Source organism: Anoplolepis gracilipes, chromosome 17 (genome assembly GCF_047496725.1).
Source record: "Anoplolepis gracilipes chromosome 17, ASM4749672v1, whole genome shotgun sequence".
In the NCBI taxonomy this organism is placed as follows: Eukaryota; Metazoa; Arthropoda; class Insecta; order Hymenoptera; family Formicidae; genus Anoplolepis; species Anoplolepis gracilipes.
The window spans coordinates 5,019,040-5,046,633 of record NC_132986.1 but is presented as its reverse complement, the minus strand read 5'-3'; the positions used below and the strand labels follow the sequence as shown (position 1 = coordinate 5,046,633).

The 27,594-nt window shown below is 39.0% G+C and overlaps 1 protein-coding gene across 3 annotated transcripts in view; it reads left to right on the top strand.

The window, feature by feature from the left end:
- Positions 1-27,594, top strand: part of Tmtc2 (Transmembrane O-mannosyltransferase targeting cadherins 2) — a 291,042-nt gene that overhangs the window by 68,535 nt on the left and 194,913 nt on the right. For 2 of the 3 annotated variants that reach the window (XM_072909087.1, XM_072909088.1), the window contains exon 3: positions 163-2,000. In XM_072909087.1, coding sequence (XP_072765188.1) covers positions 1,915-2,000 — 86 coding nt within the window. In that variant the 5' untranslated portion in view covers positions 163-1,914. Of the gene's footprint in view, positions 1-162; positions 2,001-27,594 lie in introns of those variants that run through there. The other variant, XM_072909084.1, reaches the window with a different exon arrangement.

Genomic DNA, 27,594 nt, shown 5'->3' with positions numbered 1-27,594 from the left:
TTGATCTGAGGTTTTCGAATTTTTTAAACTATCCTATTTTTTTTAATTGACGGCCCATAGAAGACATTAAAATTCACGTCTCGTTTTTGTAATATATTTATATATATATATATGTACTACTTACGTGATTCTATTCGACGTTACTAATTTCTCTAGAAATAGTTTTCGCACAGAATCAACATTTCACATGATCTCACGATGACATGGCAACTGTTCCTGCAATTGTTCGCCGCGGCATCGTGGACGGCTTAATCGCCACGTGGGTAGGTGACGACAATCGCCGTCGGATGCAGCCGGCTACATTCCCAAGCTAAACGTTTCCTCGACCACACGAACTCCACGTTTACCCCGTCGACGATCTCACGGAAAATGGAGAACGGACGTACACAATTCCCTCACGGTCCGTCTGTCTGGCGTAAACGATCCAAAGTTCGAATTTTCGCCGGATCCTCTCGGTTCGTCCTCTGCGTCACTACGTACCACGTGCATCCTGCGCCGTTGCCGCGGTGCGGCCCTTATGGTGCCGCATCATTTTCTCTAAAAGGACGTCCATCGGTCAGCATTGTCCCCGGGGTTGCGGTTAATCCGGCCCGTTGGTCGCGGTCGCGGTCGTGGTCGTTGCGAGCGGTCGTAGATGCGTAGAGAAAGGGAGGATGAGGATGAGGAAGAGGAGAATGAAGAGGGTCGGGGAGGAGAACGCGAGGAGGACGAGGTGGAGGCGGAGGTGGAGGAGGACCAGGAGAGCGGGCGAGCGCAAGCGCCTGTCCGATCGATGCCCGTCTCCCGCGTATAAAGCTCTCGTCCTCGGGGGGCGCGCGACAGTTGGCGTTCCGCATCCGGAACATGCGTCGCGCCGCGTGCCGATCGCGCTGGGAACATCTCGTCGTCGTCGTCGTCGTTAGTGCGGCTCCCGTCAACAGCAGCGGTACCTATCGCGAGTACAGCCGTCGTCGTCCCACTCTAATTGCGGTCCCAAGGACCTCGCGGTTAACAAAAAAACATCGAGTTCTTTTTGCATTCCGCACTCGCTGGCTCGCCGCAGAACATTCGCGGAGACGCGAGTTCCCTTGACCGATAAAGAAGAGGCGACGAACGCAGCGTCGGATCAACGACTCCGTCGTTGCTTCGCCTCCCGGTGAGAATTTTCTGCAAGTCGAAGTCTTCCTTTCGACGCGATTCTTCTTATTGTTAGTCGCGGAGCAAAGAATCGCAATTGCAATCGTGCGTCAGTGAATGGTGAATTGAAACGCATCTGGCGCGAGCAGTTTTCATCGCCGTCGACGGAAAGAGAAAGAGAGAGAGAGAGAGAGAGAGAGAGTCAGCTACAACAAGCAATTCCTCAAGAATTCTCGTAAAGTCAGAATGCCAATTACTTTTTGCGGACGTGCTGCATAATCATCTTTTTTTTTTCCTGCCGAAGAGATCATTCTTTCATCCAATAGGTCGTCAAGCTGCCTCTGGCTTTGTGACGGTTTTTCTGAATCCGCGACGTCTGTCGCCCGAATAACCGATGTAAGATCAAGAAGCGAGGCGTCGATTTCCGCTATCGCGCCGGAATAGATCGAGCACCCGGATTCGGCGCCGGGAATAGCTTCGTTGCTGGATCGTATCCGGGGACGCGTCACCGACATTCATCCCGCGCGGGACCCGTCATCCGGGCAGGCGACGTCAGATCGGCGATCGTTTGATCGTCCGGCGGACGTTTCGGCCGCCGCGCGAAGAATCGGTGGTGTCAGGCGAAGACGTAGAGGCGGCGGGAGAGGAGGGGGCGGAAGAGGAGGAAGTGGTAGTGGTGCTGGTGCTGCTGGTGGTGGCGGCGGTGGTGCAGGAGGAAGGCCCGCGGACGTGCAACAAGTTAAGAGGCCGCCGCCGTCGACGTCGCTGTCGCCGCCAGCGTCCTCGTCACGATGTGACATGGATATCCTCGCCGTAGCCTGCGCCCTCGTCGCGACGGCACTCTACTGCAATACTCTGCAAGCGGGTTTCGTCTACGATGACCGGTGAGTGAATAAAATTGCCGTCTTTTTCCTCCGGCAGAGATTCTGAAGCACCAACGTAAAATAAACGAATGGAATGACGTTTCTATGCTATTATAAAATAGGCTTTCAAGCTGGCATAATAATGTCGTGCATTAATGAGCTGCAATTTTGATATTGCAAGTACGTTTCTATTTTTATTCGCGCCGATAAAAGCGCGAGATTTCTCTTTGCGGTATCTTTATGAAAGTTGCGCTCGTATAATTTATAGCGTTCTCAATAGTCTTGATTACCCGGTTCGAAGCTTGAAAGCTTCCGGGAAGTCTCGATCCAGGGCTTTCTCTGACAGGAGTTGCTTTAAGACTAGGTCGTAAGGCGACCGGTGACACACTTGGCTAGGTCGCGTGACGAGATTCGCCGGATTAGAACACGGTGTCGCGAAAGTTTCGAGGGCGATAGCCGTGAACGATAATTCGCCGTCACTTGGCGATAGCAGGAATGCTTTGATTTGTGTATGTATGTACGTGTACATGTACGTGTACGTGTATGTGTGATGGAAACTGGTCAGTGTGGTACTCAAAGTTGTTGATAGCTTACTAAGGCTTATTGACTCGTATCAAATACATGCGATTTAAAGTGTAACAATTCGTTCGAACATAGTACAATTTGCTGCTCGACTTGATTTACTTTTTGAAAGATTGGAAACTATTATATAGTCTAGTAAGAGCATTTCTCGTATAGACTTTAATTAACTAAAGTTAACTAAGTTTAATCAACTCTCTGTCTATTCCTAGAGACACAATACCTATCACAAGAGAGAGAATCAATTAAACATCATTTAACTTGAACTAATGTTTACGGCAATCTAAAATTCGGTCGTTTATTTTGACGTAAGAGACATGTGAAACTAGAAACTTTTCAAATCAAGATATTCCAAGGATTTAAAAAATATATAACTTGATCTTTTAAAGATCGATACGATTCGAGCTTCATCAAATATCCTTAATTACGCCGACAGATTTGTCATCCATCGTCTAGAAAAAAGGACAAATTCTTATTGGCTGACATGTTTCCGAAGGACGATGAATGTCGCTTGTAAGGACTCGAGCTTGCTGTGAATATTACTCATACCTGGAGTGATATACGATAGATGACATTCCTCGCGATATTTCAGCCGTCACTCCCGCGCCGCGGAAAATTGTTTCTGCGCTGCCACCGGCTCGATACTTTACCGCCGCTATGGGAAACAAATAGCCACGAGCACGAAGTAATCGCAACAAACTGTGTACCACCATACCGTTCGTTCGTTATTTCTTTTCTCTTTCCGGATCAATAAGACTGCGTCAGGATTTGTAGGGCGTGCTCTCTCTCTCTCCCTCCCTCTCTCTCTCTCTCTCTCTCTCTCTCTCTCTCTCTCTCTCTCTCTCTCTCTCTCTCTGTCTATTTATTTATCTACCTATCTATTTCTATTTCCATCTCCCTTTCGTCGATATCTGTCTCAGCGAAATTTTCACAAATACCGTGCAATGCTTTAATCATTCACAGATGTACGTTCTTTGAATAATATTGCGCAATATCGCACATTATTGCGAAAGCTTTTTATTCGCTCAAGTAATTCAAAAATTGCTATGGACGCCAAATGTGAAAATGAATTTTGTAAAGCATCATTTTGCACAAAAACACTGAAATAATAAATTTTAATATTTACATGGAAAAAATCTTTATGTAATATTAAATATTAAAAAAATAAATTATTAAAAAAAAAAATAACTATTGTTCGCATATAACGTAATACTGTTACTCTCAAAAATTTTATTTTATAAAAAGTTTTTATTTTAAGTACACAAAAGTAAAATAATTTTTATTTCCAGTTAAATGAAGAAATGTTTTTTTCTCTCATTATTTACAATATTAATGTTCATCAATAGAAATATAGATTTTATACATATATATATTTAAATAAAGACCTTATCGTACAAGATAATTATCGTTTTCAACAAACTTCAAATATAATAAATTAGGAAAAAACGGTTAACACACACGCAGTTTATCGCTTCCGGAGCAGACAAAGGCGATTTCCTCGTCGATGTCGACCAACGTTTGGCGACATCCTTCGAAGCATTCGCGAGCCGTGTCTGGCAGATAGCGCGGCCGAAATACGCGGAGCGCGGAATTGGCGCGGTGCTATATAATCCAAAGTTACTCGCACGATAAGAGCCCTTAATCCGGGGCTCTCGAATTCTATGACACTGAATCCCCTAATTGAGTATTCCGTAATCTCTTGAACATCGTGGCCAGAACTCGATCGTGCTATGCCATGCTTTAGGCCGACTGGAGGCTCGCGTCGAGATATCGTAAGATGAAATTGGATTGCATTAACGAAAGTAATCTTGCATCATATCGAATATATTGTTATACTGAGAGAGATCACTTCAAAAAATAATTCCTTTATTCCCACATTTTTAATATTTAGAGACTAGAAAAATGAATGTAAATTTAAATAGGTCGATTAAAAATATAATTAATTAATTTTATTTTTTTTTTTTTAATATTTTTCTTTATATTTTCCTCTCTCTCTCTCTCTCTCTCTCTCTCTCTCTCTCTCTCTCTCTTTATATATATATATATATGTTTGATAATCATATATTTGGCAAGCATTTTCCATTCTATTTGAATTTTATATTTTTCACTTTAATAGCGTGCATAATTGCTAACGAACCTACTGTTGTTAAAAGACGATACACACTGCATTCGAGAAGCGTTCGATGAATAGAAAACAAGCCGACGTTATTTACACGACCGGTGTTTGGAAAACCCGGCTATACTTCCGCCGATCACTTCCGCGCATTCGCGCCCGAACGATTCGTTTACGGTTATCGGAAGCGGTGTGCAAATAATCACGTTTATATTTCTCAAACAGAGTACGGTAAAATTTTTGTTGTAAAATTACGTCGTAGAAACGTGCACCCGACACATATAACACTTGCAAAAGTTATCAATCATTGAAGTATTATTTCGCTAGTGCAAAAGTTTTATGATTTTCTTACCGAGGCGTAAGTTTCTGATGTAACTAGCTATGAAGGATAGAGCTGCTGTCATGCATTGAATGCAATTTTGCACGTAGTTCTCGCAAGATTGTGAATAATCTGAAATATTCTTTGACTTTGATAGTTGCGTATCTTCATCAGTTCGCAGGAGCGTTTATTTTTCGTGACCAATTCAACGTGTGTGTGCGTGTGTGAATGTGATTTTTTTCTTTCAACGTTTTACTAAAATATTGTTTTATAGGTCTCAATATTTTTCAGATATGATCGAGCCGATGAATTATTTCAGAAATTTTTTTGGAATAAATCTTTTTCATTAATTTATTCTACATATGGTATTAACTAACTGACTCACCAATTGTTTGGTGAATTAATAAGTGAAAGAAAATGTGAGATATTAGAAATAAAAGAAAATTTTTGTATAAATTATCTGATAAAATGAACATGAGATAAATGCAATACACAGTTTATACTCTTTCGTCTACATAAATCGCAGAAATTATGATATGAAAAATATGAGGTTCAAGTTAAATACTTGACTTTATCATTACCTTTATCGTCTTAGATTCAATTTTATGCAGAGTAATTTAGATTTATACTTTATAAGACTCTGTAGACGAATTTACATAGAAATTAAATTAAAACGACGGCTGTCTAAGATAATGCAATACAAGTTTACGAATAGCGATAATGTCGAAATATCGCGTGACCGCCACGCTTTCTTCGCGTAAGGAGCATCCGTACGATCACTGATTTGGCGCGGTTAATCAATCATTCCGTTTACGTTATCGGTCGCACGAAACCAACGGCGTTATAAACATTTAGGCGCGGAACTATACGGTGTGGGGAGAAGAGTGCTCGCCATAAATTAAATTATTCCGGTCTAGGCGTCGGAAATCAACTGTGCCGACCGTTCCGCTGGAAACGCCCGGCGCGATTAGTCCGATAATCAAGCGCTTAATTATGGAACGAATTCGGCTAGCCAGAGAAACAGACAAATAGAGAGAAAGAGAGAGAGAGAGAGAGAGAGAGAGAGAGAGAGAGAGAGAGAGAGAACGAGAGAAAAAGGGTGTCCTGGCAGCAAAGGGCGCGGATATCGCGTTGGTTCCCGGCGGAGCCTTAAAGCTCGCGTAATAACGAAAAACGGCCGTGTGCTCGCGCGGGCGCGCGCATTAAGCCGAGATAATTTTTCATCCATATCCGGCCCATTAGCGGCTACCTCGTTCGATGCGACCGCTGAGGCTAAAGCGGCCGATGTGCCCGCCGGTGGCGACCATAATCAAGTCGAGTCCGGTTATTAACGAGAACCCCCGGCCGGCTCTCCTCCATCCTCGTCCTTTTTGTCAGCGATTCTCTTTCTCCTTTCCCTTTGCTCTTTCTCTCTCTCTCTCTCTCTCTCTTTCTCTCTAGCTATCTCACTTGTACCTACTTTCTCGTCCCTTCTCGTTGTGACCTAGCAAAATGCTCTCACCCGCCACCCATGGCGTCGGCAATCCTGCTGTTCTTGGTTGGCTTGCAATTTTAGGTCTTTCGAGACTCGTTCTCTCGAGCGTTTATTCCATATGTATCGCAATTTTAACTTTTTATTCCGGATTTTAATTTTTATCTATGGCATTTAATATTAATGTTTAATGTGCCTGTTTAATTTTGAATTTTTTGATTTCGCGTCTTTCTGCTTTAGGAACTTTATATACGACGCTTTGTCTTTTCGATGCTCGACCGAAAATAGAAAACACCGACGTTGACACATGCGAGAAGCGCGAGAAGATCCCAACTATTTTATTCTGCGACCGTAGGTCTTGCGCGAAGTTTACCGTGTGTCGTGAGTTTATTCCGGCCGCACCGCTGTGCCTGAAACTCATAGGATAATAAAAGCTCCGTATTTTACCGCGACGCCTAGACCACAATGGCCGTGCAAAGAATACGGGACATATTTATTCGGCCAGTTTTTTACTGGTGGCGCCGGGGAACGGAGTCGGAAGCAAACGAGAGAAACGAGGACAGAACGGGAACGGACGCCAAGACGAAGGAAGTAAAGTCGAAACGCGACAAAGTTGGAAGGCATCGCAAGCGTTTCTCTCTGTGTCGCTTTCCTCTGGCATCATCTTATCTCAAACAAATTGCGAAACGAGAATATCTTAGCTAATGTATGCGCTAAACTATTTTTTTTTTCTTTTTTTTTCTTATTTATCATTTATACTTTATAATGTTTTCAATCTTTTATCTTTTCTGACATACATATCTCTGATTTGTAAACGTATTACTGGAAATTATTAGAAATTTGTGTTATAGTTTTCGTGCAAAGAGAATGTTTTACTACATTCAGAGATGCAAATTGGACACTTTCAAAGACATATTTCCGTATGTGGTTGCGGAAATTTGGACTACACGTAGTACTGTTATGCATTGCAAACCTTCGCATCTCCGTAATCTGCTTGTGATGAAAATATTAGCTAGCAATTTTGCTGTTATATCGTATGCGGATATAACGATCCCATTTCAAAGTCACTTTATTACTACAGATTTACATATACTAACCTTGCTTTTAATACAAAATTCTTCCTCTCTCTTTATTTGTATTTTTCCGTTGCATTTATTATTAATCTCACATTCTTGAAAGTTATTGCATTTCTACTGTTTATATTTTATGCTTATACTCACAAGTTATTGTTCATATCTTATTTATATTTTGTTTATTTTTATTAATTGCATCTCTTTCTTATTTATTTGGATCTTTCAAAGAGATAATATAATCATTCTAGAACAGATTAAGTATTAATTTGTTTCCTCTGTTTCTATCATTTTCGCATGTTAGCTAATTTTACGAATGTACTACTATAACGCGACGTTGCACGTTCGCGTGTAACTGCAGCGGCGCTTGGATGCAGCTGCATCAAGGACGAGTTCGGAATAAGAAAAGTCGGCGGTCGAGGCTTAGCTTGTTCCGTTTCCGCCAGTGAATAATACTGGCGGTATTCGGCGAAGGCGCGTCTTCGGTCACATGAAATGTAAAGCACGGCATTACTATTTCAGTCGATGCGGTGCATTCGGACTTACTACGATGCACGGTTTCTCAGAGCATGCGTAAATAATGGACGCGCTCCGGAACATGGCTACGACGATGAAAGAAAGATTGTACCGACCGTGTGAGAAAAACACGCTGCTGCATCATCGGGCATTCTCATTATGAGGAAACCGGCGGAATCATATAATCGATCAGCTCATTGATTGATTTGACGAATGTTTGAATCAGACTTATGTATGGACTTGCATAATTTATTAGCATTATTACTTATTAACGTTAATTATTACACGTACGTGTCCCAGGGATTTCGCACCGCAGTTTCTCGTTTTGCATTTTTAAAACTTAATTATAAATCTGCCCTTTGGCAGTAATTATATTGTAATATAATTTTTATGTCACATGTTTCTCACGCTTTTATTTTTTTCTGTTGTATATTTCTTTTGTTTCATGTGCTTTTTTACATTATGGAGAATTGTAACAGTGGTAATAATATTAGTATTATAAAATTTATATACGCGAGAATATATAATTTTAATTAGATAAATGACATAATATTCGTCACTAAAATGTATCTTAACTCTATATAATTTGACAACATATAAAAATGTTTGCAGTATTAGCTGACACTTTTATCCTTCCAAGTTTTGATTAATTGCTATCGGCATTAAAATATTGTATTGTTATGGTATTGTTTGCGCATGAAGAGTTTGACAGACACCTATTAATCTGTATAACATCGCTTTTGTGCATTTATTACGTATTTCGCAGCCGGAATATGCAATCGTGCCAAACACAATTCGGAGCAACATACAGACGAATCGCAAAAAATTTATATTCCATTGGAACACCATCGAGAAACGTATTCGTTTTGCGCAATAAATCTGTTCTCTAGATGTAATTTATAAAACAAATGCGGTTAGAGATAATAATTTATGATCATTGTCACGCAAAAGCAGCCAACATATAAAACGGGTTAATATGATTGAAATAAGCCCATTGGCGCGAGAGATTTTGTTAAAGCCAGCTTTCAATGCCGAGAACAATTAGTAACAAACCAGAGAATAAAAATGTTCTCACAATTTATTTTACTCCTATTTTCTGTCAATTTTTTTTAACGAATTTTCACGCATCTTCCGCACTTTTAACGTCATGTGAATCTCCCAATACATAAATTTCTAAATTGTATCTACACGTATCTATACGTATGTATTAATAACGCATGTCAGAACTACATTGATTAAGAGAGCTGATATTTAAACGTGTTTTATGCGTAAAATGTTCATTCGTGAACAAAATTTTTATCTCAAGAGGGAGGGCAACAAAAATGTCTGTCAATAATTCTAGCGCGCTATCGTCTCTCGCATTTTAATTTAAACAGAATAAACCTTTCGCACATGGAAATTTCCCTTTTTCGCGCTGTCAGCTGCGACTGACTACGCTTCTCTCAGGACAGATTTGTGACGAACAGACTGCGATAGACAGTCAGGAAGAGGGGCATTCGGATTAGAAGTGGCAATTAAACTATTGCCAAGTAAATTCAAAATAGATGAAAGAATGCCGCAACTTTTAGGAATTACTTCCTTAGGAAATGACAATTGGAAAAAAGAAGGAAATGAGAAAAATATATGACTTTTTCTATCGGTTTTAGTAGAATTCAAATACCAATAATTGTAAGAAAATTAAAATCGCAACTTATATACACATACACAATTTATTCAAATTTATTGTTAATTTGGAAAATCTAACGTTTAATTTCGGATAGAACATGACTCAGAAATCATAACCGTCGAATTAAAAAAGAATTGAGATTCACGAATACGCGTATCGACCCGTTGCCATCCCAAGCGTAGGTGGATGTTACAGGGAAGGGTGGAACATTATAAATCCGGAATTCGCGTCAGTCACGGAGGCGAATGGCCAGCTGCCGGGATAAAAATGACGAGCGGGCGAACGCACGTCCTCCCCCGAATGGCAGACGGGGATCGAACAAAGAGATCGACGCTGCTGGGAAAGCTGGAAACATTCATACAGAATTCTCCATTGGAACGTCGCGTACGAACGTTGCGTCATCGCGTGGACGCAATGTTCGCTGGAAATTCTTGCAATTTCGCTGCAACCAGGATAGCCGTCCATTTTGCTCGTGCATGCGCACGTGTGAGTCACGCGTGAGCACACGTGCGACTGTGTGTGTCCACCGGGTCGGTGCATCGTCGGGCCGCGATCGGGAGGAATGCAACCGCATCGGGCACTTATCCTGAGAGACGATTTAAGATCGATGCAATTTTTCGCGCTAGAAGGTCTGCAATGATGCGAGAGATAGGAAATGACAAACTAAAGAAAAAGAAGGAGAGGAGAACAAGAGATAATTTACGGCTATACTCTCTTTCAGTCTTGATGGTGCTTTACTGTAAAAACGAAATATAATGCGCGACTGAAAGATCGAAAAAACGAGAGCAACCTGCTAGCGCGTACTCCGTTCGAGGGATAGTTAAAGAGAGTAGTATATCACCGGTTGCGAGCAGGAACGGGGTGGACGCACACGTTACCCGGCCGTCGGTGAATAAGGGTATTCCGTAATGGCGACACGACGCAGTAAATATCCGCTTCGCGGATGGGGTGAACGTACAAGCCGAACGGCGAGCGAGAAGTTGAGGCTTTGCGAGCGAGCGTGTACACGTCGTGAAAATTAATCGGTGATTTTTATTAACAAGACAAAGCGGAAAAGAAGAAAACTTCCCAAGATAAAGCGGAGAAAGATACGACGTGAGCGTGAAACAATAAAAAAAAATGCTCTATAATACATAAAATAATTTTTAGTTATATAAAATTTATCATGTCCTATATATCATTGTCATTTTAATCAACGTAAGTCTAAAAAGGTGCACTTGTCTCCAAGTAGTTATGCTAAAAAAATAATTTTTGGCTTTATTGGATTAAACAAGTCAGATCGCGCTGAATATGTGATTTCCTTAAAATGTAAATTTTATAGTCTTCCTCTACATATTACATAAATTCTATTCTAACAAGTTTAACCCGAGAATATGAGAATTTTTCGTAAATGTGTAATACTATCTTTAAAGATAATGTATTCTGTTAATTTTATAACGCGATTTCTTATGGCTGCTCACTTGAAGAAAACACGTAAAAGAATATCTTGAGATACAGAATTCATATGTCAGCATGCGCTTCGCGAGGATGAAGGGAGGACATTCGCAAGCTTAGGATTTAACCCGTGGAGCGAGCTTCCACCGTCAGGTTTTACGAGTAAGCGATGCACATTATATACTGCTGCATTCATATCCATAAAAAAAAGCGCACAGATATTTTCAAATGCTGTTTTGAAAGAAATTAAATTTACAAAAATCCTCACGAGGAGATTCGTTAATTTTTAGCCTCAGCTTAAATACAAGAAAAAAAAATACATGATTATAAATTAATTAACATATAAACAATCTTCAAAGTTCAATACGAGAATCTCTTGATATAAGCATGAAAATTATAAGTTAATAGTTTCAGATTTATTGCATTTATTACTAAATGTTATATTTAGCAAATGTAGAAGCAATTAATTTAAAATTAAACATTTTTTTTAGAGAAAAAGCTACTGAAAGCACTCTAGATGAGATTCAATTATATCCGATGAGGTTGAATCAGAGGAAACTTTTCCTCTCGTATATAACATAACGCAATTCTTTCTTCTATCAAAAACAAGATACTAAATAATATAGCTTTCACAGAGAACAATGATTATTAAAGCCCCTCGCGTTTCCATTGAAAGCACAGTTTATCCATCCTATTCGAGTGCTACACGCAACGTGCTATAGTCCGTTATGTTCACACGGTGAATCCGGAGAAGTGTGAAGGGGAAGGGGCTGAAAATGGGGAGGAAATGTTTGCGGAGGTGTGCACTTGTACGTTTAATCGGCTCATTACCTGCGTCCCGAAGTCAGGTAAACCGCCGCGGCACGCACGCACGCTCCAGTGCAAAATTCTACTCGATTATTGTTGCACGGTAACGCGTGTACACCGCCTTTGCCCTCATCGCCGTCGCCGCCGCCGCCGCCGCCGCCGCCGCCGCCGCCGCCGCCGCCGCCGCCGCCGTCGCCGCCGCCGCTGCACCTTGAATTAGCCCGATTAGTAAACGAGCGAGGCAGGCATAACGCAATAATATCGACTGCGTGAAAGAGTACATTTAATCGTCCATGTATAATTGGCGCGTGCACGCAGACGATTATGCATCATAATACGTTCAGGTTATACCATTGGCATTAACGCCGCAGTCTCTCGCAATTAGGATTTCTGAAAAAATTATTATTATTCTTTTTGCAAAATGTAATTTGGGAGAATCAATTCACTTTCAGAATATGCAATGGTTAAAAAAAGTACAAACAAATTGATCCATGTATCGATTTGCATTAATTTCACAGCCTTTAATAATAATAGGATCGCATATACATATGTGAAGAAATGATATTTATCTTACAATAATTATGCTGCTGGATAAAATATTGATGCAACATTGATTAGTCTCGAAAATTTGTGTCATAATAATAATTTAGATAATTAAGATCATCAGACAGTTATTACAATATTTTTTAGTTGCTTGTAAAAAAGACTTATTTCATGAGTGCGCCTCTCTTATGTCTGTGAATATATTTTAATACATATGTTAGGATTTTTATCCGGTGCAAACCCGGTCCTTTGTTCCGCATAATTTCATGCCATTTTACTTTTATAAAAAGTTTGTGCGATGGCAGCTCGATGGCGAATGATCGATTGTAACAAAAAGATCTAATGAAAAATATCATATCACCGAGGTGATTCGCACAAATGGTCGCGATAATTGACGCGATTCTGCGCAAAGTTATCGATATAATCGTGGCGATGATTCCACGCCAGATGGTATCTGCATCTCGCTTTTTTTTTTTTCTTTTTTTTTGCGGCATCAACGCTCGTCCACGAATTGGAACGGATCAACGAGTGGCATGCATGGCCATTTTTATGCTCGTCCGCCGCGCCGCATCGTCGCAAAAAGCGACGCGTAGTGAAACGGATTTCTGGCGCGGCTGTATAGGTCGCGATAACGCGCACAACCATTTGTTCATTTCGCGTAGTATTTTACACGGTAAATGCGCGTAATGCGGAGAGAAATTTGCTTTACGCACGAGGTACTTGTCGGAAACTCATCCTGCAAATTGGCGTGAACGTTAAAACGTGAAGGATTAACGACCAATGTAAATTTTACTGCAGATATCTGCTGTTGAATCAGTTCAACTGGAAATTGAACAAACTTCAACGGGAATTTACAGAAAATAATATAAGACAATGTTTCATGAAAATTCGTATTGTTTACAAAATATTTACAGAACTTTTAGTTTATAAAACTTTTAGCGTTAAATAATAATTATATTCATTTTTCCTAACGTAATTATATTCGCGAATTTCGTGCATGATAATATACAACATTCAGGTTTCCAATTAAACTTCAAGTAGGATTCGATTGAATTTTAGCAGATGTACGGTCTCGTTATTTGATAACTAGGAGAAGCTCAGGTCGCTGCACAAATTTACAGTTAGGCAGAAACCAATTCGAAATGGTTCAAAGAATTTATTACTAAAATTATTTAGTCGGCTCTCTTCTGAATAAAAATTTCTTTGCTACTTTTTCGATAAGCTTAAAAACTACGAGAAGCAGGACTCTCTGCGAGTCTCTCTGCGCTCTCTTTGAAATTAGTTCAAAGAGATACATTCAACGCTTTCTCGAGACAGTATTTATCTTTGCAGCGGTGCTCACCCTATCCAAAGAGACTCATGTTAATCACTCGTCGCGCGACGTTTCTCTCTCTCTCTCTCGTGTTTTACATCGCGCAAATACCCTTCATTCCTATCTGTGGTGAACTACGTTCCTTGCTGTGATGGCGGTCGTACCGATACTAACGCAGATAAACAGCGGATTCTTTCTTATCATCTCGCGGCATAAGGGTCTTTTGCGAGAGACAACAATGTTTCGCCATTCAACCGGTAGCGAAACCTCAACCTTCCCCGCCTTTCTCTTTTCTTCTTATCTATCCGCCGCGCCGCCTTTCCATCATTTCTCCTCCCGGATTTTCCTACATTTTCCTTTGTCTCTTCGTCTCGCTGCCGAAATCCCGTCACTTCCCGAGTTCTCTCGAGAAACTGGCTGCTTCGTCGAGATATCGCAACACGATAGTTGGAAAAGGATAAGGAATTTGCAGGTAGGACGCGAAGAGACGCGTCGTGGCAGGAGAGCTCGAAGGGAGTCAAGCGGAATGGCAAATCCCGAAACAAACGGTGCACAGTCTTTGCGAATCGAGCGAGCTTAGTAGTGGATTATCTTCGGCGTGTGTATAGGTATACAGAGTACGACATGGAGAAACAGAGACAGAGAGAGAAAGAGAGAGAGAGAGAGAGAGAGAGAAACAGAGAAACAAGGTGAACTTTGCCCGGATGCTGGGTAGTGTACGCGTAAGAGCTCGAAACTGTGTTTCCCGGCGGTTTATACGTCGTGCGTTCTCTTCGCTGAGAACGACGGTGCCGCGATCGACGTCGGGATATACTCCCCGTGTGTTGGAAAAATCGAAACAAATCGACTGTTGGTACTTTTAAGAGAATTTCAAACGTGTATGAATAATTTTCCGAGTCGTTATTGATCATCGAGTGAAAATAATAGAGTGTTTGCATTAAAAAAAAATACATTTTTTTATATATGTAATTTAAATATGTATTATTATAAATTTATTTAGAAGAAAATTTAAAATTTTGATCAATAGAAAGGTATTAAAAAATTAAATTAAAATTTAATAAAATTTAAATTGTGAGAAAACGATTTTGATTGGTTCGAGTGCGTGACGTCACAGTGCAATAGTTTCAAACGTTTGTTTTCTGTATTCTGTATTGCGATATTCGGTCATTCTTGATCTCGAGGTACAAAGAAAAACAATTTATTGGGTGTTTTAATTGTTGTACTTTTACATAGAGGTACAAAACAGGTTTTGTACGTGTTATACTTTTGCCCATTTTCACAATAACTGGATATTTTAATAAATAAAAATAGTGTGTTGTCACTGTATATATTGGTTAGGTTTGAGGAGACGCTATTTCACACTATTTAGCGCTATTAGCGTCTCCCCGAATGCAGATATTGCACTGTAACGTCACATCGCGTTCGGGAGGACTCGGTCGTTTCCGGATCGTATTCGACAATTTCAAATAATGTAATTTTTATTATTGATTTTCTCGCTTAATTTGCATTAAAAAATTACGAAAAAAGTAATTATATTTAAAATTATAAAATGCAATTGTTTTTCAAAATCATGCAAACTCCCTATTACGCTATTTTTCTGAAATATTATTATATAGTTGAATAAATTATCAACTTGTATTGAGACGGTTTATTTTGAAAGTATTATCAAAGGAATCTTTTATAATATCATCTTTTTATAAAATAATATATAATACTTTATTAGAAATGCAATATTTTTTGCGATAGATTTTAATTTCACAAACGACCACGGTTCACCACTATCGAAAGTGAAACGTCCGGATCGATATCCATAAATAGAGTAGAGAAATGCAACCTGCGGCGCATGCCGGCTCTGTTGTTGTTGTTGCGAGTCCGTCGTTGTCGTAATCAAATTAGTCCGGCTGAATCGAAGGCAGGAAGAGAAAGGGGAAGAGAAGGAGGGAAGGGGGAGAGACAAGTTGCAAAGCGGAGCATCCGAAAATTACGACGCTATGGAAATGCATTGTCTGAATACGATTTCACGTGCAATGGCAAATGATTTGTTTTACATGAGTTTCGCAGCGCAATCGATTGCACATCGACGATTGCAAATAATGTCGCTTTGTTCAAACATAAACGGCATCTTTTCCACGGTCGCGCAATTTTTATCCCCCATTTCTATGTTGACGCGAAACGTCCGAGTTATCGTTAAAATTCAATAAACGTACAATGCACAGCGATTTCATTCTCCCGATTAATTACTGTCGAACGTAAAATTCGGCAGAGGAAAATTCAAATAAACTGCGCGGTGACGTTGCCCGCGATGAAAATTGCTAATAATGCAACGACGCCAATCTGACCAATATCCGTGGGATTATGATGAACATTATAAAAATAACGTTCGCACAGCGTTAAATATTTAAACCAACGTAGAATGTGAAAAGCAATGAATAAAAAAGTGATAATATTTTATCAATAGTACAAAATGATATTTGATCAATTTTTCTAAAGTTCAACAATTGGCGAAACTATTTCTTCGATTATTGTCGTAATTAATGATAAAAAAAATTACTCTAATCAAATATATGCAAGAATGATAATAATCCATTTTCTCCAATTAAATCTTGGACAAACTCTCATATCAGATGCTGTATGTGTAGCGTTTAAATCTTGGACAAACTCTCATATAAGATGCTGTATGTGTAGTGAAATAATCTGCCGTAAAATTAATGACTCGACCAGATTTAGCAGATATAAGCCTCCGTGAAGAGTACACTCTAGGGTACGCTTTACGTTTCACGAAAAATGGAATTTTTCTAAGCGGCTCGTATTAAACCTTTACTACGCCACGTTACACCTTTACGGCGTGAATTTCAGTACTCTTACAACAGCCGGCAGCGGGCGGGAGATAAATGTACATAGCCTCTCGATTATATCGCACGAACCATCTAATAATTTCTCATAGTACACGCGGGAGGAACTCTCCCGGAAAGCTCTGCCGAGAGATTTTTAAGATGCCTGCCGGAAGGGGAGAGGCGGAATGTTTGCGGTAAAATTAGAGCGCCGTTCGTGCTACGGAAGTACAACGGAAAATGGGCGCTCTTGGAATTCTTCGGATTAGAAAACGACTAGAGCAAAAGATAGGAAGGATAGCACCGCGTGAAACGCTATACGGCCTGGTGATTTCGTGGCATTAGGAGTCGCCAGCGGCGTTCTCACGCCACATCGGCATCGCTGCAAAACCCTGGGACAAAAGTGGGACGCCCGATAATGGAGGTCCTTTTCTACCTCCGCATCCTGAGCTCCCATCACCCTTTCCCTCCCCGCAGTCTGCTGCTCTCGCCGCGAAGTCCTTTCACGACCAAGACACCCGGTGGATGCGAAATCGATGCCGGTGCCGGGACGTGTTCGCGCAAAAAACCCATCCCCAGGCCACGTTATAACCTGGTGTCGTCCAAGTGAGACTGCAGTCGGGAAGAACATTATAGACGACATAGCAGGTGTTTGTGGGACAGTGGTTCGCAAATTTGAAAGATACGCGATCGATCGTAGATGCGCTTAAAATTGTCAATCGAATATATTTTCAGCGACACGAACAACTATAATATGTTTATGAATAATAAGATTTAGGAAAAGAATCTTAGCCTTTCCTGTACGATGGAATTTTCTGTAATGGCTGAATTTGAGCGGATGAGTGAAAAAGAAAGAGAGAAGAATAATTGTCTATTTAAATTAGGTGCAGATTATAAAATAGTAGTTTGCGTTTGCGGGATGATATAAATCGCTAATGCCCCGTTGGTAGGATGTTTAATACAGGGTATTAGAGGGACGTCTGGGAACGCCAAAGCCCTCATTCGGGCTTTAAGCGACGTTCTTCGGGGATTACCCAAAAAGAGATATATATGGGATGACGCGAGCAAGCTGCTTCTTATCGACAGATAAGATCCGACCTTCATTACTCTTACTGACGCGAATCACGCGGATATGTTCGCACGTCCGCGAACTGCCCGTATGAGCTAATGACCGATGTTTCTTTATATGAATATAAATTACCTTGTGCGCGCGAGATAATCGACATTATAGTTGCCAAAGATTACCAAAATATTAAAATAATTTACTTTTTAGAAAATTGCACATTTGTAGAGAGATACTTATTTAATTAAATAATAGAAATAATGAAAGATTTTTTTGGATTCTATATAAGAAAGAGAAAGAAAAAACAAATCCATCTTTTAGATATAAATTTGCTATTGCGAAGAAAGAGAGAGAGAGAGAGAGAGAGAGAGAGAGAGAGAGAGAGAGAGAGAGAGAGACAGCACGAATTGTTGGTACCTACTAAAGTATTTTTAATGACCATAAAATTGTGTATTGATACATTAGTTATTATAAATTTTATTTGTGTATTTATTGATAATTTAATTTATATTCTTATTGTTAGCCTTGTATTTATTTTTTTTTATTTAATAATTTATATCTTATTGTTATGTCCCATTGCCTTGTATTTCACTATTCGATTATATTTAATTTTATTGTTCTCTAATCCGCACAAGTTGGACCAACTTCCTCGTTACACGATCGGTGGAATATTACGTTAACAATCTCTCGTCGAGGTTTACCATCCGAAACTTCGTTTAGGTTAATGATCTAAGAGATCTTCTCTATGCTCATTAATCCCTTCTCTAATGCGTTGTTCCCCGTCGTGTTGATTCGTCTTTAGAGGAAATTCTCATTATGATAAACTTAATCAATTAAGACTCGATCATATCAGTTTGTGTTGCGATTATCTTCAGAGAGAAAGAGAGAGAGAGAGAGAGAGAGAGAGAGAGAGAGAGAGAGAGAGCGCAGTGTTTGATTAATATTATTATAAATTATAAATGTTTAACAATATTTAATACGATTATTCAAATACCGTTAAATTTAAAATAGATATAAAGTGCTAAAAATTTAGTTTCGGAAAAAAACAACACGCAAGATTTAAAACTTTTAAAAATCAAATAAATATAAACTGTTGTTTTTTTTTTTTTATAACAATGTATATTACATGCAGAGAAATAACTGTATCGTTTTAGTTCAATAAAAGTAGCTGAAATGTGCGTTAGGTTGAGACTCTTGTATGAATTCATTTTTGTTACATAAATATTATATAATATAATATAAATTGATGATTTTTGTAATTCTTCGTCATAAAGTTGCAATCCAAAGAGTATTATCCATTCAAAGTTTGAATTAAGATGCATAGTGCTGTATCTTCCTTTTGCCATAGTTTTTCCGCAGTTTGTTCATGAAGAGCAAAACGTGCTTCGTATGAAATCCGTGGAGATCTGGAATTATCTTGTTTTATGTACGCGTGTATACGTCGCGTGTTCTCGAGAGACTAGGATTTCACGAGTATCGAGTTTTCCAATAAATCCGTACGTCGTTGCCACGGGTGCCGTTTCGTATAATATTTGCATGGTATCATTGTTTACGGTCACGGCATGCGTTACTCACGTGCAACTCGCGCAATTTCACGCGCTACTTACGCGCAACACCATGCGTTGCTACTCACCATTATGGGGATTGAAGAGGCTCATAGGAGAGAAAAGAAAATTTCTCTCAAAAATGTTTCCGGATTTTCAGCAATTTTGCTTCGCGTTTAAAATATTTTAATTTACAGTAATTAAAGCACGAACGTGAAAGAAGTACGCATTGAAATTAAAAAAAAAAAAACTCGAAACGAGTACAAGGCTTACGCGATTGACACACATACATGCAAGTTAAATTGATTGAGTCAAAGGGATGTAGATTGAAATGAAAAAGCTTATTTCCATCATACATAACTTCTCTTTTGCATTTTTGCGAAAAATTTTGAGAGGAAACGAATCTTGTTTAACTAATTAACTTGTTTAACTGATTAATTAGGAAACTCGTTGACAGTGTGTCATTGCAAGAATGCTACATATATCTCTATTTCATATTAATTTGGATACCCGCGCTACTTCTTACGTATCATTCTTTAAAGGACACGATTAAACGCAGTGCATCCCTATAGTCATATGCAAAAGCAATAGCATTTAGAGCATGACTGGTGGGAAATTACACGGAATTAACACAGAGGATTGTTTGTAATAAAGATTAATAGCGGGCTTTGTAACGACCGCGTTTGATACTAGCGGCTCCCACCTCGCTGTGCCTTTCTCTCTCTCTCCCTCTTATTCGCTCTCTAATAAATGTCTCTTTCTCACTCTATCACCCCTTTCCCCCTTCTCTCTCTCTCTCCACAGCATTGCGACGAATGTTGTTTGTGTAATCAACGGAACGAACAGAGCCCCTCTGCCGCGCCGCGCGAGGGTGGGACCCACCTACCGCTCCAGTAGCGTGTAATTTGTAATTCCGCACGCTGCATTATTTTCCGCTCTACCGCTTTCCCGCTCGCCGTTCCTCTCCCGCGCTGTCAACCCGCTCTCTGCCTCCCAGCGCTCTCTTTCACCCGCACTGATGGCCCGCGCCTTCCTTGTCGAGGGTGCGCGGGGGCGCGCGCGCGCGAGCGCTAAATTACGGCTTCATTCGCGTTTCGCATGACAATCCGCCAAGCACCCCCGGAAATTGTGGAAATCAAATCAGTCGAGCGTGTAGGGTGTTACGCCCGACGGTTACTTCGAATCTCGCTTATTACTATTTACATAGAAAACGCTAGGCTCGCTAGAGCAATGTCAAAAATTCCTGCGTGCAAAAAGATATAGATGTTATATACCTATTACATATAATTTTTCTCTCACGTAAAAGATATCACTAATACTAGCATTTGAAAAAGAAAATACTGAAAACTTTGTGTAATTTTATTTACAAAATCATATATAAATTATATTTGACTTGTAGATTTTTTTAAACATATATACTGTGTTTTACGACGTTTCTTTACTCAATTTCCAGAAAATTGAAATTTTTTTTTTATACTACGCGAAACGAGAGGCAGTGATTTCGTTACTATCGTAACTATGCCAATAGACAACGCAAACCAATGTACGTATACATATGCATGTAACCATACCACAGTAACGGCATAGAGATATTCAATGATTATTCTCGGATATCCAAAGGTACCTCAAAATCTCTCTCTCGATATTCATTAATCGATAACCACGGCATAAGATATTCAAGAATTTTTAATATCAGTACGTATATCTGCGATACACCCCATAAAATTGACCTCAATTTTGCAAGATAATATGAAATCACGATATATTCATGCATTACACATCTTGAATATTCGAGGTGCGAGAGAAAATTAGTGAAAACAGTAGCCGTCGCGCGCTCCGTTGCACCCGTCTTCACGATCGCTGGATCGCTAATAACACGACTAATTCTGACTCTGTCTGGGCGAGTCCTCGCATCCATATGTATGCCCAGCTTCGGCAAAAACTTCTCGCCCCGACGCCGACGCCGACGCCGACGCCGCCATCGCGCGCCGGCTTGCTCTGGCGTTGATATTAATAATGTAATCGGTGAGGGTTGAGAATTAGGAACGATGTCACGTCGTCGCGTAGGTAGGTAGATAGGTAGGTAGGGTACTGCAGGCCGGTAAGTCGGTGCCCCGTCGACCCGTAGAGGCAAAGATAATTAAACCACGACCCCACGACGTTCTATGCGACAAGGGTGCCGTCGTCATCGCCGTCGCCGCCGTCGTCTCGGTTACCTGAGCGTTATCGTGCTCGGAATGAGAATCTTAAATGGAAAGGGGTTGTTGCGAGTTGCGAGCACGAGGACCGAAGAGCTGCGGCGGCGTTAATAACGCCGAAGGTGTTTGCATTGCGAGTGCAGTGCCTGAGATAACGTTGAGGATAATATAATCGATATAGTGTCGCGGAAATTTCTCAGCGGAGAGTGCATTTGACGTACACATTTACAATTGCGCGATCAAACCCACGGTCGACATGAAAATTTATCTGGGGCGGTGATTAACTGTCCCTAATAAATTGGCGGCAAAACGGGTGGAAAATAATCTGACAAGAATTTAATCTTCTTGCTGCGAGCCCAAGTTAAATCCGACTTCGATCGAGCACAGATATTTAGAAGGTTGGGAAGAAAATATTGTACTCGTTTTTATGGAAATTTGTTTTACATTTTTATAGTATATCTAACTGTTTTTCTCAAGTCACATAAATAATAAAGAAATGAAAAAGAGGATAGGTATAGGTTTTCAAGTTTTAAATCTTTAAATGTATATATTATTAATCGCACGATAAATATGTATATACAATATAACAAAAATTTTCGATGATTCTCACACTGTGCTGATTTAATCACATTTTATAAACGATCTTTTATTATGCAAAATATATGCTGTAGGTTTTTAGGAAACAGATTGACATTAAGTTTTATGTTGTATATTACACGTTGCGGCACAGTAATTTCGAGAGAATGATACCATTACCATTAACGTTTTACCGCGATTACCGACATTCACCGCGAAGTGCTCATTTATGTAACAATTATTATTATCATCCCCTTTTACGAGACCTTATATATATATATATATATATATATATATAACGTTATCAAAAAAGAATGTCGCGTGACATAAAAACGGCGACAATATGTAGGAATTACGTGGAAAACTTCTAATGCAACGTCAACAGTATTAATAAGAACATTTCGCCCTTATTAATGTCACAAAATTTCAATTTATCCAAGAAATATTTTCCAAATATTAATATTTAAATATCATTTCCTATCCGTTGGAGTTTCGTATCCGATGTTACAATGGAACACCTGTGCGCGCACAGGCGTATTTTTCCCAGCATTTTCTTATGAAATTTAGCCCCACATTTTTAACACTCGTACATTTCTTACGCGGTACGTTGCAGTGGTAAATTTCTTCGAGTCCCGTAGCTACATTATGGGGTATAATTTCTAGATATACCAGACGCGAGGGGAAATATACTTTCATATACATACCACGCACCACCGCTTTCTCGCTACAGGGATACGGCTCTGTGACTTACGAGTTGGAAACTTCCAACTTGCATCTACGCGCGGCCCGATAATTCACAATAATCGACGTTTACGACTCACGTAGTGCGCCGCGCGCCGGGTAATCAAAAAACACCTCTTCCGAAAACTGTTTCATCGAACGAGAATGTACATTTTCTTGCATATTTTCGACTGTGCGATTCGACGGTTCATTATTTATAATAATAAGCTGATAATTAAATAAGAGGTACGAGTTAAACGAACAAAACATTTATCTCGTACCATCCTAAATATTCCACGATTTTAAAATAAAATAGTACTACTTAATTTATTTATATTGTTAAAATATACACAACTTCTGCAATTCTTTTTTCGAAAAATTTGTATAAACCAAACTTTATTTAAAAACCGTTATATATGTCCGAATCATAATAAGTAAGATATGAAATAAACGATATTACAGACATGAACATTTATCTCATGTACCATATAATTCTAAATTCCACGATTGTAAAATAAAATAATGCCATTTAAATTATTCATGTTGTGGGAATATACACAAACTTTTGCAATTTATTTTTGCAAAACTTTTTGTATAAACTAAACCTTATTTAAAAATCGTTATACACGTTCGAATGATAGAAATTAAATAAGGTACGAGATAAGCAAATCACGATATCACAAACATTCATCTCGTATCATTCTAAATTCCACAATCTTCAAATAAAATATTAAATTAGGTTTACTGAATTTATTCATATTGGAAATATACACAAACTTCTCTCTGCAATTTTTCTTTCGCAAAATTTATCATGTAAAGCAAATCTTATTTAAAAACCATTATATACGGCCGAATCGTAATAGGACACGGGAGTACGGTCTTTTTTTCTGATATCAAATCGTTGGGCGATTTTTTTCCCACAAAGACGCCGACGACGATACGTTTGATAGAAACGGGAGTTCTCGAAATTGGATGCACACGAGGCACGTGCAGGCACGCGGTGAAACACGTTTCTCGCGAATATTCGCGACGGCGCGGCGGGGGGCAACGAGGACGACGGGATACGCCACTTAAATTGCACACGGTGTGTCACTTTGGCGTAGCGATGCTGCCTTTCCGACGTAAGGCGGCTTGTAAGAACCGTCGTCGGGCATTATTAACACCACCCATCCACCCACCCGGTGCGCTACCGCGCATCTGTCTCGACAACTGCCTTTTATGTACGGCACTCGCATTCCCTCATACCGGTAGGATATCTCTTGTATGCGAGCCGCGAAACGCGAGTGGTTTAGGCGAATGTGTCTCACGTGAAACGCATCTGCGTGCACATACATAGATATGTGCACGCGCACGAGCAACCGCGTTAATGACAGCTCTGCCGGTTATGCAACTGCCGTAATTCTGAATACTCCCTCATCTCCGTGGATTTTCCTTTCGTTCGCTATTGTCCCGTGTTTGACTTTGGCATTTAAGTCAAGTAATTGCAACTAAAGGTTGCAAAACTGTGTCAAGTAACGACTATATTATATCGTATATAAAAACCCGCAACTTTTTTACTATCTTCTTTAACGTTAAAAAGTTATTCCTAGTTATAAAATAGTTAAAACTTGAAAAGGGAGATGAATAAGTTTGAACCGTCCTTAATATCGTTACAAATTCTAATTTACATGGCAATTATGCACAATTTTAGAAAATGCGACCAAGTCATGCGTACTTTGAGCTGCGTTATTGCAGTTTGCCGTGCATATGCACAATGAAAACGCTCCGCATGACAATATAAATACTGTTCAGTATGATATCCAGACGCTTGGTGATGAATATGCTCAGTAATTACTAAACGCTAATTACGCTAAAATGATAATGACACCGCTTATGCGGAAGTACGCCCGTGTTCGCCAAACTGTTCTATAATTTTACATGATAGGGTCCACCTAATATCCCGTTATCGCCGCAGCGACGAGCACTAAAGTCATTAATAATAACAACGGGCGCTCGCGCGGATATCGATTTATTTGCGCCTCAAATTACCGCGCCGGACTATCCGACGACTCAATCTCCGCCGATAACGCTCGTCCTTATTATCGCCGGATAGATTTTCAGCTTCTTTTAATCCGCTTTCCTCCTCGTAGAAGATTTATTTCGTTTCAGATACGACGCCGCTCTTAGATATAGATATATCGCTCGGATATATGCGGCCGACGAATGGAGTCGATAGATTTTGATTACGACTACCTTGTTGCATATAAAGAGGTTCGAAGCTCTCCTATCTTATTTCTTCGATCGCGTAATCTGAACGCTATTTCCACAAGAGTATTTTCGTGGTATTTAGATCTTTTAATTTAATTTAAGCAAAAGATTTATATACATGACAAGTATAATCGTATAACTTCTTAACCTAGAGTAAGTAGATATTCTAAGACAAAAATTTGGAACAATGGTTGTTATTTTTAACGTGATCATAATTTATTAATTATGCATGTGAATTATAATGTGAAAATTAACTAAAATTATTCTTTCGATATTATAAGAAGAATTTTCTGTTTTAAGTAGAAGATGTTTTTTTATTTTTAAATTATATATACATTATATTTCTCGTGTACATATTAATTTTAATTATTAAATTAATATCACATTAATTTTAATTACAATATTATATTAATTTTAATCAAAAGCCCTCAAACATTCAAAAGTCATAAGAAAAAATATAATAACATTTATGAAAAAGTCAGCTTTGAATTAATCAGTAATTTAAACAAAGATAATTAAATATGTCTTTAATTATCAAATTTAAAAGTAAAATTATATAAAAATAAAATTAATATTTCATGAATTGACATTATCACTCCCATATAGTTATGCTTCAAATTTAGCAAGATTTACAAAAAGCGGACAGTCTGACTTAGTAAAATTCATCAAATTCATCATTGCATAACTTGCATTAATGTGATAATTGAAATCGAACGTCGACAAACATCACAAACTTTATAAACGGGCCGGCTTTTGAAACAAAGACGTTTCGTATTATTAGTTAATGTTTTCATCTCTTCAGTTTGCGGTGAATTTAATATTTAAGAGACGAAGGAAGGGGTGCTTTTGTTTCGTCTACGGTGGCAGCGGCGGCGCGCAACTTCAGCCCGCAATCTTCCCTCTCCTCCGGCGGCCAAAAGACGGCAACGAAATTCCCGGTAAGCTGCTTTGGCATGCGTGCTTGAGAGAACTACGGCCACGAAAGTGAAATACACCTGCCGTGCCGTGCGGGCTCTCGCAGATTCACCCTCGAAAGTGGAGCGAAAGGAACGCGTGAAGAGAAAGAGAAGGGTGGCGGAAGGACGGCGCGATTTATGGCGTCTTAAGACTGCCAGTACTTTATGACGACTTTAATGTTTGCACCGTAAATTGGGTGGCTTAGGACAGCAAGGCAGGCCGAAAACAGTAAAGTGAAGATCCTCCTGCCTAGTCGTGACCGGCATTCCGAGAATAATATTCTTGTTCTATTCGATAGAGAAATTTTAATTCCCAATTATTCTTAATCGATTATTTCGTCAACAATTTTTTAAAAAGTGTAATTAATCATATATTTGTTATATATTCTATGTATTTCATATATATATTATATTTATATTATATTTTATATTATATTTCTATATATTATATATTATAGAATTTATAGAGATTATAACATACCTATACTATAACGATGAATGTTGAATTATAAATTTTTTCAAATAAATATATAATTGTTGATAAATAAATATAATTGTTGATTATATTTAAATAATATAACACGTTTATAGATGCACATGTTTATTCTCCTTTTGCCTTTCTTTTATACTTTGCGGTCTTGCGTGATCAAAAAAGGTTACACAATTTATTTTTCAGAAGCGTTTTGAAGATACATATTTTTGACAGATATCTAACAGTTGAAAAGATAGATATATATGTATATTATTGCTTTTCTTTATCTTGCGTTATTCCTGCGTTTCTCAAAGAAAATATTGTTATTCGTGTATAACACACATTACATTTTCCGCTCTAGTAGACACTATCTCACAATACACAAGCATCTCCTTGCATTGAGTATCTGTAGTTACGTAAATGCTATTATCGTTATTATCGAAATTTGAGATGCATACAACCCGCATTTGACGATATCTTACAGTAACAAGATCTGCTTTCGTAATCGAAATGTGATCAATAAATTTCTCCATTCATGAGAATCGACAAGTTGAATATAATATTTTGATCTGTTACAAGAAAGGTATTTTTTGACTATTTAATTACAAAAAAAAATACGTTTAAGAAATGGAGACAGTTTTTTTTCATAAAACTAAAATCGAGGTTTCTAGGATATATGCGTCAGTCTCGACTTTACGATTATATAATCACGTTATTGACGGTACGTCAATTTTTTTATTAAGGAAATTCCGTAACTTGTATCCGACACTCTGGTATTTTGCATTTAATGACCGGTTTGGCGCACCCCAGCCGTCACCTATTTAAATTTTCACGATTTGACACGGTCACGGTATTGCGTGGCGCACGTGTAATTTCTCGCGGTCGAAAGTGCCGCGTGTCACGAAGAGTTTAAAACAGACACTCGATATGAAACATAATTTGCAAGTGTCACGAGCGACTGTCATCATACCAAGTTTTCCGCTCTGACCGAATTAGAACGACTAATCGATCTATACAAGACCTATTTTTGCATTTCTTGAATCGTAGTAAAACATATTACTTGAAATCTTTTATATTTTTATAATTTAATATGAGATATTACAATTAAAGAAATTATTAAAGATTCAGATAAAATTGGTTTTTTTAAAATTTTTTAATAATTATTATTTTTGATTAGC